Raw genomic sequence first — 12,159 nt, 5'->3', positions numbered from 1 at the left:
CATTTAAACTTAGGTTTGGAAAAAAACGTTAGTTTTTTAAACTAAGCATGGAAATGAGATGAAAAATTATTTTTTTTAATAATATTAGTTAAATAACCATTATACCCTTAAATTTAACAAATTTTATTAATTTTAACATTTGACAGGTGTGTATTTAAATTTTTAAAACGTAGCTACTACAAGGTTGAGAATGAATTAATCCTGGGGCGGAACGAAGTCTTTTGGCCATTTATTAATTTCCATGTGTAAGGTCATATGGGCAACGTATATAAAACCTTCTGTGAGTTAGGGTTTTAGAAGTTTACAGTCCGGTGTCTTCTAGGGCTTTAGAAAAAGCGCATAAATTAACACAATTCTCTGAACCAAGTGTCAACGGAGAAAATGGGTTTCTGGGGTCAGTTCTCTCATAATCTCCCAAGACCACTTTAATTTTCATTCCACATGTATTTTTTTTATTGAATTTGTTTTGTTAAATGTGTTTGGGTTGACGGGAAACCGTGAGAAAGAAACAAGAAAATGATGATCATTTCATTAAGGGTATTGAGTTTCGAATTTGTTCGTTAATGGTTAAATTTCTCGTTTATTTATGTGTTTTTGTTGATTTCATTTTATATCAGGAATCGAAGTGAAACCAGGAAAGCCTCATCCTTATCATTCTGACAATGTGCAAGGAACTCTGCATGTGACTCAGGTATGCACCTGTTCTAACAGACATTAATCTATTTTAAAATTCCATTTTTTTTTTAAATTTGCATTTTCAGCTTTCCTTTTTGTGATGACTTTGCTGTTGATCATGTTTGTTTGGATATATATTACACTGGCTCATTCAATTTATCTCAATGGATAGACTCTAGATAAAGTAGGGTGAAATAGTATAGAAGGATGTCTGTGTTTAGGACTGAGGCTTAGTGGCTATATGTATTAAGTTCATTGAATGTCATAGATGATTTTGCATTTCTTTTAGATTTTCTTTTTCCAAAATCCATGAAACTTTATATGTCTTTTGTTGATACGTGGCTTGATATTATGTGTGGCATGGCATTTCATCAATACTGTTATACAACTGATTTTGTTGCATGTCATTCTGATTTTACTATTTATTTTGTAGTACGTTTTAAATTGAATATTATGTTTTCAATTTTCATTTTTGTTGACAATGCTTGACTTGCAATTTTAGGCAATAATGTGATTTTGGAACAACTCTGAGCATTTTCTTAAGTTGTCTTTTAACTTGATATTGTATAAATTCTGAAGTTTGCATGCACCCTAATGGGCCCTGTAATGCCTTTTTTGCATCTGGCTAAAGCTTGCTGCAATCCTACAGTCTGTTTATTGACAGGAAAATGTAATTAGAGTCTAGAGGAAGCATACTTTTGATAGTGACATTGAGCTACATGTTCTAGTTGGACTTGAATTATAGAGAGGCACAAATGAGCTGTATGCAACTGGTTTTAGACTTACTTGTTTTGATGGTTATGACTTGTCTTGGTGCATCAGTATATATTGAAGGAGTAGATTTTTTTAATTGATTTCTGAAAATTTGTGTTTCTTTGTTTGTCAATGTACTTTCATTGATCTGTTGAAAGTTTTGTAATCCTTAAGTTTATTATGTTTTTATGTGATGTTTCAGGCGACTTTAGGCCTTGGTTCGTCAACAGAGAAGGCCATACTTCAGTGCTCTGTTGGAGATAAGAACCCAATTTTCTTGTGTTCCTTATTGCCAAATCAGAATGAATCTTGCTCCTTGAATCTTGAATTCAATGAGGATGATTTGGTAACCTTCTCTGTCATTGGTCCACGAAGCATCCATCTTTCTGGCTACTTTGTGGCTGATGATGGAGATCACCTTCGAGATGAATATGATTCGTATCCATTTTGATTAGTTCCTTTGTGTTGATTACTTTGCTATTGATATTTTATTTTGTTTTAATTGTGTGCCAAATATATTATTCAAACGTATTGGAGTCATTTTGTGGTAATATCGATTTTCCTTTACTTAAATGAAGTGATTCTTATGGGGAGGATATCATAGAGACTGATACAGACGAGTCGTCTGAATTTGATACTGGAGACGAGTATGAGGATGACATTGATGATGATGACGACTTATTCCCACCTTCACCTGTCCGTAATAGTGGAGGTAATTTGTAATTGAAAATTTTCTCTCTCGAAAATTTAACTTTAAGATCTTTATGCCCTTCCAAACTTTTATTTCCAAATAGTTTAAAATTGACCTCCAAATTTAGAATTGACCTCCAAATTTAGACCTTCCATTAAAGGGTTGTTGAAAAGAGGAAAGTCAGGAAACTGTACTGAATTTAAGAAACTCAACAAAAGAAGCTTTGGGTTAACTTGATCATCGTTTTTATTTACCAAATAGACTAAAATGCATTCTGGATATGTGGAAACTGTTAAATTCAGAACAATCCAATAAATTTTTGCTGTAAAATGGTTAGTTAGAAAATGCTCATGGTCACTCAGTCAAAATTTCTAGATTAAGAATATGAGCACTTACAGGCTATTATAGATTTACTGGTGACATAAAAGTGAAATAGGTCTCAATTGGTCTGCATTGGTTCTTTCTCACTTGTGCAGTATATTTGCTCCATTTGTTCATGTTCCAACCCATCATTATAAGGTTTGATGACACTTAAGATGTTTGCCTCTTGATGTTTTATGTACTTTGTAATGTAGTTGTGATTGAGGAGATAGTGGATGATGAGAAACCAACGAATGGGAATGATCGATCAAAACGACTAAAGAAAAAGGATCAATCAAGTAACTCTGAGCAACAAATTGTTGTCAAGAATAGTACTGGTATCTCAGTCTTGGAAAGTGAAGATGAAGATGGCTTTCCCATTAATAGTTCCGGTAAAAGCAAAGGAACTTCTCAAGATTCCCAAGTGGAAGTGGTTGATGAGATGGGTAAGAAATCAAGTGAAAAATCTGAGAAGAAGAAAGCCAAAGACAGCAGTGATGAGGGTACTGGAAAAAAAAGAAAGGTTAAAAGTGTGGACCACGATGATCAAACAGAGAAGTGAGTTAATTAATCTATTAATAGTAATTACGCAATAGTTCCTTTTTTATTCTTTGGAGGTGCCATTTCTTTCATATCACATTTGAAAAAGAGGGTCCCCTCCTTTACCTGCCTTCTTCAAACAAAGGCCTGATCTTTTTCTTGTTCTTTTGTAAAGTCGGTGTGCTATTAGGTTTAGAGATTTTTTATGTGACCATGTATGGTTGATTTGTACTTGCAGTGAGAAATTGAGTTGTCTTATCATGTTAGCTAAGATTATTATAAGTAATGGAGCCTGCTAATATCAGATTCTTCATGTTATATAAGTGGCTTCTAATTTTGATTTCAGGAAAAAGAAGAAGAAAAAAGAGAAGCGTGAACAGAGACAAATTAAAAAGGCTGTTATCAGTAGTGAGGCTGAGGTTCTCTCAGAGGGTGAAAATCAGCAGGAGGTGAAGAGTCTCAATATGAACCAGAAGTGAGAATTTGCATCTGTCACTGTTATTATTTCATTAAGATGAGAGTATAGCCAAGATCCTTTTTGGGTGTATTCTTTTGAGTAGGGAGGGCCAATTATTTATTCCCTTGTGATTAGCCATTTTGGAATCAAAAGTTAATAGGTCTATGTTTGGCCGTAGGAATTATTTCTGACCCCAATTTTATATTTATTCTTCTTGTTGACTGTTTGATAAGATGAGATATTGTATCACCCACTTTCCACTGATCGATCAAATGTTACCCACTCTAGGAATTGAGAGATCTCACCTATAAACACATTCAAACCTCCAGAGTAATAATAACAATATAAAACCTTGGAAATAATTTAGGGTATACACATATGTCTCCGGCTGAACAAATTTATGTGTTCATTTTGTTGAATGAAGACTTGTCTGGCAAATATTCTGATGTTAATATGCTAGTATTAGCATAATTTACTTGTATAGTTTCTTGAGCATGTTGCTCTATGCATGCGCAGGGACCTTGACAATGAAGCATTCAATTTGCCTGATGAAGATCACTCCAAGAAGAAAAAGAAGAAACAAAAGAAGAAGAAGAAGGCCCAGGAGAGTGACGGGGATGGGAAAACAGGTCAGACTGTTTCAACTGTGCAAGAACAAGCTGCGGCTAAGCCATCTCAAGTGAGATCGTTTCCAAATGGGCTGGTTATAGAGGAGGTAGCAATGGGAAAGCCAGATGGGAAAAGAGCTTCTAATGGAAAACAAGTAATATTAGTCTTCTTAATTTTTGATTGTTTAATTTGATCAACTATGCAAGGCCTCACAGCTTTTTAAGCCAACATAAATTGATGATCTTTTTACTGCTTGCTTTTCTCTTCTCTGCTGTTGTAGACGTATCCTTTTATTCATTGTGTCTTACAAGTTTAGCAAGGTGAGAACATGTTTGAAGAATGATTAGTTAATGGAAGTACCATATTAAGTCACCAGCCAAGCAACACTGTCGTCTGTTGCTATTATCATACAGTGCTTTTAGGCAAGTTTTAAATGTATATGCTATGCATGTGATGTTTCAGACCATTTACTTGTAGGTTTTGGTTTGTGACAAAAACACCAACAATAATGGTATCCCTAGACATCACAAAAATTGGTGTTTATAAAATCCTATTACAGTTTTAATGGATGACTCGGAAATAATTGGATGGATGTTAAATTTTCAGTTACTGAAAGTTACTTTGGTTTCAGGTCAGCGTCCACTATATTGGCAAACTAAAGAACGGTAAAATGTTTGACTCTAATGTGGGAAGAGCACCTTTTAAATTCCGCCTAGGTACTACCTTCTTATCAAGAGTCTAAAGGAATAAAAACTTAGACTTTGTATATCGCTATATTAATTATTTTATTTTGATCTTGCAGGCATTGGACAAGTTATTAAGGGATGGGATGTTGGTGTCAACGGTATTCTCTGAATGCCCAAGATATTGCTATTGTTGAATTATAGGTATATGTGTTCAATGTGTTTAATTGCACTTTTCTGATTATTGAATTACAGGCATGCGCGTGGGGGACAAACGAAGACTAACAATTCCGCCATCAATGGGGTATGCAATTGAAATAATATCTAATTCATAATGTTCTTTGTAGTCACCAACCTTGATGCTCATTATTTTCAGTGGCATCATAATACTTACATCCCCATAATTTTTTGTTAGTAATTGATATCAATTACAGCCTTAGTCTAATTGTATTTTCTGTAATATCATGCAGTTATGGGGCAAAAGGAGCTGGGGGAAAGATACCACCAAATTCGTGGCTTGTGTTTGATGTGGAATTGGTTGATGTTCAATAATCCGGCCTTTTTTTTTTCCTCTGCTTCAGTTTTGAAGCTCTTAACTGTTTTAGTAGCCGGCAAGATGATCACAGGAACGTATTCTAAGAGACAGTATAGGTTTTCTCTTTTGGCAATTGTAAAAGTTTACCCTTATCATATGTTCCAATGGGAGTTGTGAGATTAAATTCTGTAAGCGCAAATTTTGTGGAACACACAGTACTTTATTATGTTTCAGTAAGGCATTTTTGACCAGCAATAGCCACGATATAATAAAGCTAAATATTTTAATTTTACTATAAACGCGGTCCCCAGAAAGGAATAGGTAAGAAGCTTTTGATAAGTTTGGTCTTTTGCTTGCTGTGTAGGTCGAATTTAAAAATATTTAATTTTCAAACTCAAGCTCAAATTTTAAATTCGCTTGAGTGAGACTCATTTTATTTTCGAGTTTATATAAACTTGATTCGAATCCAATCATAAATGTGCATAAAATCCCAGTGCCACCAATTAGGGTCTTTCAAGTTTCATCTAAGAACAGAGCTACAACAATATTAGCAAGAACTCAAAAATTTAACAGAAATGTCAAATAAGTTTAATTCACTCCGATGAAAAAGTTATGGAGTAGCTAGGTTCAAAATTAAACCACCATGGCGGTCAAGATAGCACAGAGGATATTATTTCCATGATATTATATAGACCTGCATAGAGAGACTAAATTGCCTTAGTATGGTGCAACTGGAGCTCTGAATTTTGCACCAGCATAAACTGCTGCCGACCCAAGCTCCTCTTCTATCCTGAGAAGCTGCAATTTGAGAAACACAATTACTTAGTTGAACCAAAAGTGTCCAATGAAATACCAGATTGATGTTTTTGAGTAGGTGGTCGTTGCGAAAGAGAGCTGAATAAATATTCATGAATGAGTAGGCTGTGATAATCCTATACCTGATTGTACTTAGCAAGGCGTTCTGATCTGCAAGGAGCTCCAGTCTTGATTTGACCCTGTTTTAACAAAATAATGTAAGCATGATAGAGTTGGCTCTAAGCAGAAACTCATTAAACTCAGTAGTAGAAACACAAAGTGCTATAACCTTGATGTCACTTTCAATTACAGCTTTTTTTGAGGTAAGGTCTTTATAATCAACATTTAAGTAGTAAACATAGAGGTCCTAAAATTCATTCTAAGTATTTCCAACCCGGAAATTCATGAAAAAAGCCCCATACAACAGGTTCTAAATCTGACAGAAAGATAACAAGTTTGAAGCATTGACTTGGAATGAGCACTTACAGTTGCCAATCCAACTGACAGATCTGCTATAAATGTATCCTCTGTTTCACCACTACATTAAACAAAGAGAACTATGTAAAATGTCGCTACAAACACTTATTAAAATGGCCAGATACAAGAGCATGTCATACCTTCTGTGGCTTGCCATAACACCCCAGCCAGCCTTTTTGGACATTTTCACAGCCTCAATACTTTCAGTAACACTACCAATTTGATTCACCTGATGATTCATAAATTGGAAGTAAATTTCTATGAGCCAAACACTACTTACATTAAGCTACAATGTTATGTCCCAGACTAGATCCACCTATAAAAAGGAAAAGGGGTTAGTATTACCTTCAACAAAAGAGCATTGCATGCCTTACTGTTAATAGCTTTCTCCACACGCTGCAGTAGCCACAGAATTTGATGTTAAACCTCTTATCAATTATCTTACTTCCTATTGGCTTAAATCATGAAAAAATTAACCTTTGGATTTGTGACAAGGAGATCATCACCAACAATCTGCACTTGCCCTCCAATTTCACCAGTCAACTTTGCATAGGTTTCCCAATCATCTTGATCGAATGGGTCCTCAATGGACACAATTGTATAGTCAGATATGAATGACTTGTATACATTCTTCAAACTGTCACCCGATATTTTTTGCGATCCATCATTGTTCTGCAGCAGAATGAGTTCATTTTCTCAGTTTATAGTTTAACACTGCATCAGTCAGAATACATAAGAAACATCTAGTTGTTTAACAGGAAAGATAAATTTTATTTATTTCCAAGAAATAAATGTAACACCTCTTCCTTGAAGTTCAAGTCATAGGTCTTATTCTTGCCATCATAAAATTCTGATGCAGCAACATCCATTCCAATAACAACCTACCAACAAATTCAGGGACCAGATTATAAACAACCATCAACTAAATAAAGGCTAAGTAACAAGGCAAGATGGAGTACCATATATAATATAAGTAACAATGCAATATTATACTAACCTTTCCAGTATATCCAGCTTGTGCTATGGCAGTCTTCAGCAATTCAAGGCCTTCTTTGTTTTCCTGTAAATCAGATATTCTTCAGGATCTCCTCTTATTGCAAAAGAACAATGCCAAATATATATCATGCACAATGCTCTTGAAACCATGAAAAATGAAAAAGGCAGTTATAGAAAGTGGAGTCTTCCATGTGTAAGAAAATCAGAGCAAGAACAGAAGTATCAATATTAAGAACAATTATAGACCTGAATATTTGGAGCAAAGCCACCTTCATCACCAACATTGGTGGCATCTTGTCCATACTTCTTCTTGATTACAGCCTGAAAGCAAATATAAGTGCAGTTTAACACATTGAACAAGAAAATAATGTAACTTCAAGCAGCAACTCACAATTGCAACAATAAATAAATTAATTAATGAACACCTTTAGATGATGATATACTTCAACACCCATTTTCATTGCTTCCTTGAAAGAAGATGCTCCAACAGGGAGAATCATAAATTCCTACACAAGAAGAAAACCGTAAGAACTTCAAGCCCAGACATAGATTTAAAATAGTAAAAAAGTTCTTACACCTACATTACCTGCATTGCCAGCTTATTTCCGGCATGGGAACCCCCATTGATAACATTGAATGCAGGGACAGGCAAGACCAATGTCTTGTTCCCAGCAAGATTTGCAATGTGCTGCAAATTAAAAGACAAATATTAGTAAATATATATCACATGTAGAAATTAAAGCAGACAATAATTCAACATCACTTACCTTGTAAAGAGGGATCTTCTTCACCATAGCACCGGCTTTACAAACAGCAAGTGACACTGCCAATATAGCATTAGCTCCGAGCTAAACCATAGACAGAAGAAAAAAAAGCATATCATAAACAATTAATGAATCAAAATGAAACTGGACCTGCTGAATGCCAAATACAAAGAATAAATAACAAAAAAATTTTACTTTTTGTTTGCACCAGCCCCATTCATTGGTTGTACCATCAAGTTGTTGCACCATAAAATTGTCAATCTGAGTCTGCTCTGTTGGGTCCTGCGTATTTAGAAACAATCATTTTCTCATTAATTTCCTAACACCGCACAAACATTACAGGATAAATGATATATAAAATTTCATATATTACCTTGCCAACCAAGGCAGGACCGATGACTGAGTTCACATTCTGCACAGCCTGAGATTAAAAAAAACCACAAAGACAGAGAACACCCTCTTAGATTTCTTCCTAGAAATACACATTATGGATTTAATAACAAATAAACTAAAGCGTAAATTGTTCAAATCACACATTTTACTTAATTGTTCTTGGTCCTCTTTTAGAAAGCTCAATTCATACAAACAAACCACATACCTTGAGAACACCTTTCCCAAGGTAGTCGGATCCCCCATCTCTCAATTCCAGTGCTTCGTAGACACCTTTTAGGATAAATAAAATAAGAGTAAACAACTAAATATACATGTACTCACCATCCATTTATGAAAGTAAAAGAGAAAATGTAACAACCCAAGATGTTATTTGATCCATGCTCAATGCAATATTATTTTAAAAAAAGAAAAAAAACTAAAATTACCAGTTGAAGCACCACTTGGCACAGCAGCTCTAGCAAAAGTTTCATCGGAGAGAATCACATCAACCTGTTATCAATTTCATTAGCCCAAACATCACTTTCAGCTTCACCATTATCATTACACTAATGTACAACAACACACGTGGACTGACATTTTCCTAAATATTAAGTTATAGGCACAGTAATGGCTTCATTTAAGTTAGCACAGACGATCAAATTATTCTCTTTATCACATTTTCTCACCAATCTAACGCAGACTAAAGATAACAATAAACTTATCAAGAAAAAGAGTTTCTAAACTTCTTACTTAGAACCGAAGTGGAAAAAAATGAAATCAGAGGAGCGAAAGTGATGGAAATGGAATGAAAACATACTTCAACGGTTGGATTTCCACGACTATCGAAGATCTGGCGCGCTTTGACGATCCTGATGGTGGCCATTGTGTTGTTTGTTCGGTCTAAACGATGCCTGATTTGGTTCTCAGAGAATAACTAGAACTGGCTAAGTTGGCGCTCTTGAAACCGGGGGGTTTATTTAAGGAGGTAAGCACGTGCATAGCATGCGAAGTGGTTAAATCTACCCCGTTCGGGGTAGAAAATTAGGGTGACGTGGATGGTCGAGATTGCTTTTTGTGACCACCGTGGCCCCATCACGAAGCGCATGCGAAGGAAAATGCGGATGCGGTCATTCGGTTCCTCGTTTCGCAAAAAATTCATAATAATTACAGTTTTGAATGTAAGGGCAAATTCGGGATATCAAGAAATTTTCTTGGAAGCAGTGTTTCGGGTTCGAATCGGGCCATTACAAATGGGCCCATTTAAAGATGACCTTTTAATAGGCTGGACCATGGATATCCGGCCCGACCCATTCTCAAAGTCATTCGATTCGCTCAAAGGTCTTTTTTCTAATAAATAAATTTAGGTTTTTAAAATTATAAGTTAGTGGGAACGTTGTCGTTTTGAATTCGCTCAAAAGTCCCTTCGCCGTAGTTGAAGCTTCAGGTTCTCATAGCAGAACTAGGTTTTTGTAAGGGTTTTGGCAGACTGCAACAAAGAGGTATATTTCTGTCTTATTTTTTCGTTTCGAATTTTACAGTATTAATTTCAATCTTAAATTAACGTGTGCATGAACTGAAAGAGAGAATAATTATTACAAAGCTTGAGATTTTGTTTATTATTCATGTTTCAATGCTTGTGGGAGGGAGTTTCTTTCTTGTAAACCAAATGGAGTGTTGACCTAGCCGTGGTTTTTTTGGAGGATGATTCTTGATTTTCAGCTGTTTTGAAGTTGATTAAACAAAAAATTGAGCTCAATAGCCGTCATCTTGGTGGGAGTATCGTTAATTCTTTTTGAATGTTTAATTTGTGTTGTTTTTCCGTGAAGAAGTAGATAAGTTCTAATTTACGCTTGTTTAGTGATAGCAATCTTGAACAATAACACAACGCAATCTGGCTGATGTATATGCTTGATTTATTGAAAGTTTAATGTCTTAATTCTATTTATAATATCTTGATAAACAAATGCTGCAATGTATTCTGCGTGATTGTTGAGTCTGAATGTTGATTTTGTATTTTCCTTTTTCATTTTTATAGGGTTAGGGTTCTGTAATGGGAAAGCCTAATAAAAAACCAGCTCTATTAGATGAGGATGAGATTGAGGATGAGGAAATGAGTGATCTCAACGAGGAAGTGTCTGAATCAGAACAGGAATCAGATTCAGAAGAAGATGAAGATGTTAAATTGGCTGAACCATCAAAAAAGGCTGTATACAACAGAGAGGGTCTTGAGGAAAAACTTCAAGATATTAGTTGGCCAGAAAATGCTGGATGGATACACAAGCTTTCCATAGATATTAATCAAGAGCAAGAGGTGGATGTGAATGATGACTTAAAAAGAGAGGCATCTTTCTACACACAAGCATTGGAAGGAACAAGCCAGGCCTTTGAGAAGCTGCAGTCGATGGGATTAACTTTTCTTAGGCCATCTGACTATTACGCAGAAATGGTTAAGACAGATGCTCACATGGAGAAGGTGAAGCGCCGACTTCTTGCAGAACAGAAAGAGATTGAGGAGGCTGAGGAGAGAAAGAAGGCCAGAGAGGCCAAGAAACTTGCTAAAGAAATTCAGGCCCAGAAGACAAAGGAGAGAGCCAAACAGAAGAAAGAAGAGATTGAATCTGTTAAGAAATGGAGGAAGCAGAGACAGCAAAGTGGGTTTGCTGGTGATGTCAATGATGGCGACTTGAGTTTGGCATTTGAAGATGGCAAATCATTTGAAAGGTCTAATAGGAGAAGGCCAGGTGTGGCTCCAGGAGATCGGTCTGGGGGGAAGGCAAGACAAGGTGGTGGAAAGTTTAAGAAAGGAATGGATAAGAAAAGGAAGGGTAGAGAATTTAAAGATTCTAAGTTTGGATATGGAGGGAGAAAAGGCATGAAGAAGCAGAACACCGCAGACACCACTGATGATATCGGAGGGTTTAACAAAGGTGGTGTTGCAGGAAATAAGAAGAGGAAGAGGTGATATGTTTTCTGATTATTGTAGCCTGTTGGGAGGGTTTTTGATTCTTTTGACCCATGTAATCTTTGATGCTATGATGCTTATAGTGTTTGTTCTTAAGGTAAAAACTAGTTTGTTTTATGGTATTCTGATTGATTAATCCTAATTACTCACAATTTTGCTTGTCTGAAGTTAGCATTTGATTGTTTTTTCATTTCATGGTAGAAGTCTATGTAGAAAAGCATGGAAATTGTCTCATGTTATGTTGATGGGACTGCTGTGAGTTTATAACTTTGCTTTCATTTGAAGTTACAGTTGTCTTTCTTTGTTTAGCAATGGGGTCATCTTTGTCATATCATCTGGTACTAAATAATTTCCCCTGGGATGCATGAATTGTCCCTCATTGATTCCAAATGAATTTCTGGTTTAGTCAGCAGGGAAAGTCAACTTATGTTTGGTGAGCAATAATTGATGAAAAATAAAACTATGTGTACTTATTTTGTATACACAAATG

General features: G+C 35.5%; 3 protein-coding genes across 5 annotated transcripts; 2 read left to right on the top strand and 1 right to left on the bottom strand.

Moving 5' to 3' along the window:
* The first annotated feature begins 234 nt into the window (after nt 1-234).
* Nucleotides 235-5,591, top strand: LOC123197897 (peptidyl-prolyl cis-trans isomerase FKBP53). 3 transcript variants are annotated; one of them, XM_044612401.1, is made up of 11 exons: nt 235-394; nt 618-691; nt 1,631-1,866; nt 2,007-2,140; nt 2,695-3,037; nt 3,366-3,494; nt 3,993-4,239; nt 4,717-4,801; nt 4,888-4,929; nt 5,024-5,072; nt 5,239-5,591. In XM_044612401.1, exons 1-11 carry the CDS (start codon nt 382-384, stop codon nt 5,318-5,320), a joined length of 1,434 nt encoding a protein of 477 aa, XP_044468336.1. In that variant the 5' UTR covers nt 235-381; the 3' UTR covers nt 5,321-5,591. The 3 variants fall into 3 exon arrangements, with proteins under 3 accessions (XP_044468336.1, XP_044468335.1, XP_044468337.1); XM_044612400.1 differs by having other exon boundaries at nt 3,354-3,494; XM_044612402.1 differs by lacking the exon at nt 3,366-3,494.
* A 171-nt stretch (nt 5,592-5,762) lies between these two features.
* Nucleotides 5,763-9,680, bottom strand: LOC123197899 (enolase). The gene is made up of 17 exons (XM_044612403.1): nt 9,525-9,680; nt 9,154-9,217; nt 8,934-8,998; nt 8,709-8,756; nt 8,531-8,617; nt 8,339-8,419; nt 8,158-8,259; nt 7,997-8,077; nt 7,818-7,892; nt 7,573-7,635; nt 7,376-7,456; nt 7,053-7,247; nt 6,921-6,971; nt 6,716-6,804; nt 6,585-6,636; nt 6,242-6,298; nt 5,763-6,101 (listed from the first exon to the last, which is right to left on the bottom strand). Exons 1-17 carry the CDS (start codon nt 9,588-9,590, stop codon nt 6,021-6,023), a joined length of 1,338 nt encoding a protein of 445 aa, XP_044468338.1. The 5' UTR covers nt 9,591-9,680; the 3' UTR covers nt 5,763-6,020.
* A 413-nt stretch (nt 9,681-10,093) lies between these two features.
* LOC123197307 (probable rRNA-processing protein EBP2 homolog) lies at nt 10,094-11,836 on the top strand. Its single transcript, XM_044611543.1, has 2 exons — nt 10,094-10,206; nt 10,743-11,836. The coding sequence occupies exon 2, from the start codon at nt 10,758-10,760 to the stop codon at nt 11,667-11,669; it is 912 nt and encodes a 303-aa protein (XP_044467478.1). The 5' UTR covers nt 10,094-10,206; nt 10,743-10,757; the 3' UTR covers nt 11,670-11,836.
* The last annotated feature ends 323 nt before the right edge of the window (nt 11,837-12,159 follow it).

The sequence above is a fragment of the Mangifera indica genome, chromosome 15, assembly GCF_011075055.1.
Source record: "Mangifera indica cultivar Alphonso chromosome 15, CATAS_Mindica_2.1, whole genome shotgun sequence".
NCBI lineage: Eukaryota > Viridiplantae > Streptophyta > Magnoliopsida > Sapindales > Anacardiaceae > Mangifera > Mangifera indica.
The sequence above is the reverse complement of the archived record's forward strand: the minus strand, read 5'-3'. Positions and strand labels throughout refer to the sequence as shown.

Bases quoted from the DNA above. Each gene is read 5' to 3' on its own strand.
- LOC123197897 (XM_044612400.1), top strand. The intron at 692-1,630 runs GTATGCACCTGT...GTGATGTTTCAG, and splicing joins GAACTCTGCATGTGACTCAG to GCGACTTTAGGCCTTGGTTC. The intron at 4,930-5,023 runs GTATTCTCTGAA...ATTGAATTACAG, and splicing joins ATGGGATGTTGGTGTCAACG to GCATGCGCGTGGGGGACAAA.
- LOC123197307 (XM_044611543.1), top strand. From the start codon at position 10,758: ATGGGAAAGCCTAATAAAAAACCAGCTCTATTAGATGAGGATGAGATT.
- LOC123197899 (XM_044612403.1), bottom strand. From the start codon at position 9,590: ATGGCCACCATCAGGATCGTCAAAGCGCGCCAGATCTTCGATAGTCGT. The intron at 8,757-8,933 runs GTATGTGGTTTG...TTTTAATCTCAG, and splicing joins TTGGGAAAGGTGTTCTCAAG to GCTGTGCAGAATGTGAACTC. The intron at 7,457-7,572 runs GTTAGTATAATA...ATTTGTTGGTAG, and splicing joins AAGCTGGATATACTGGAAAG to GTTGTTATTGGAATGGATGT.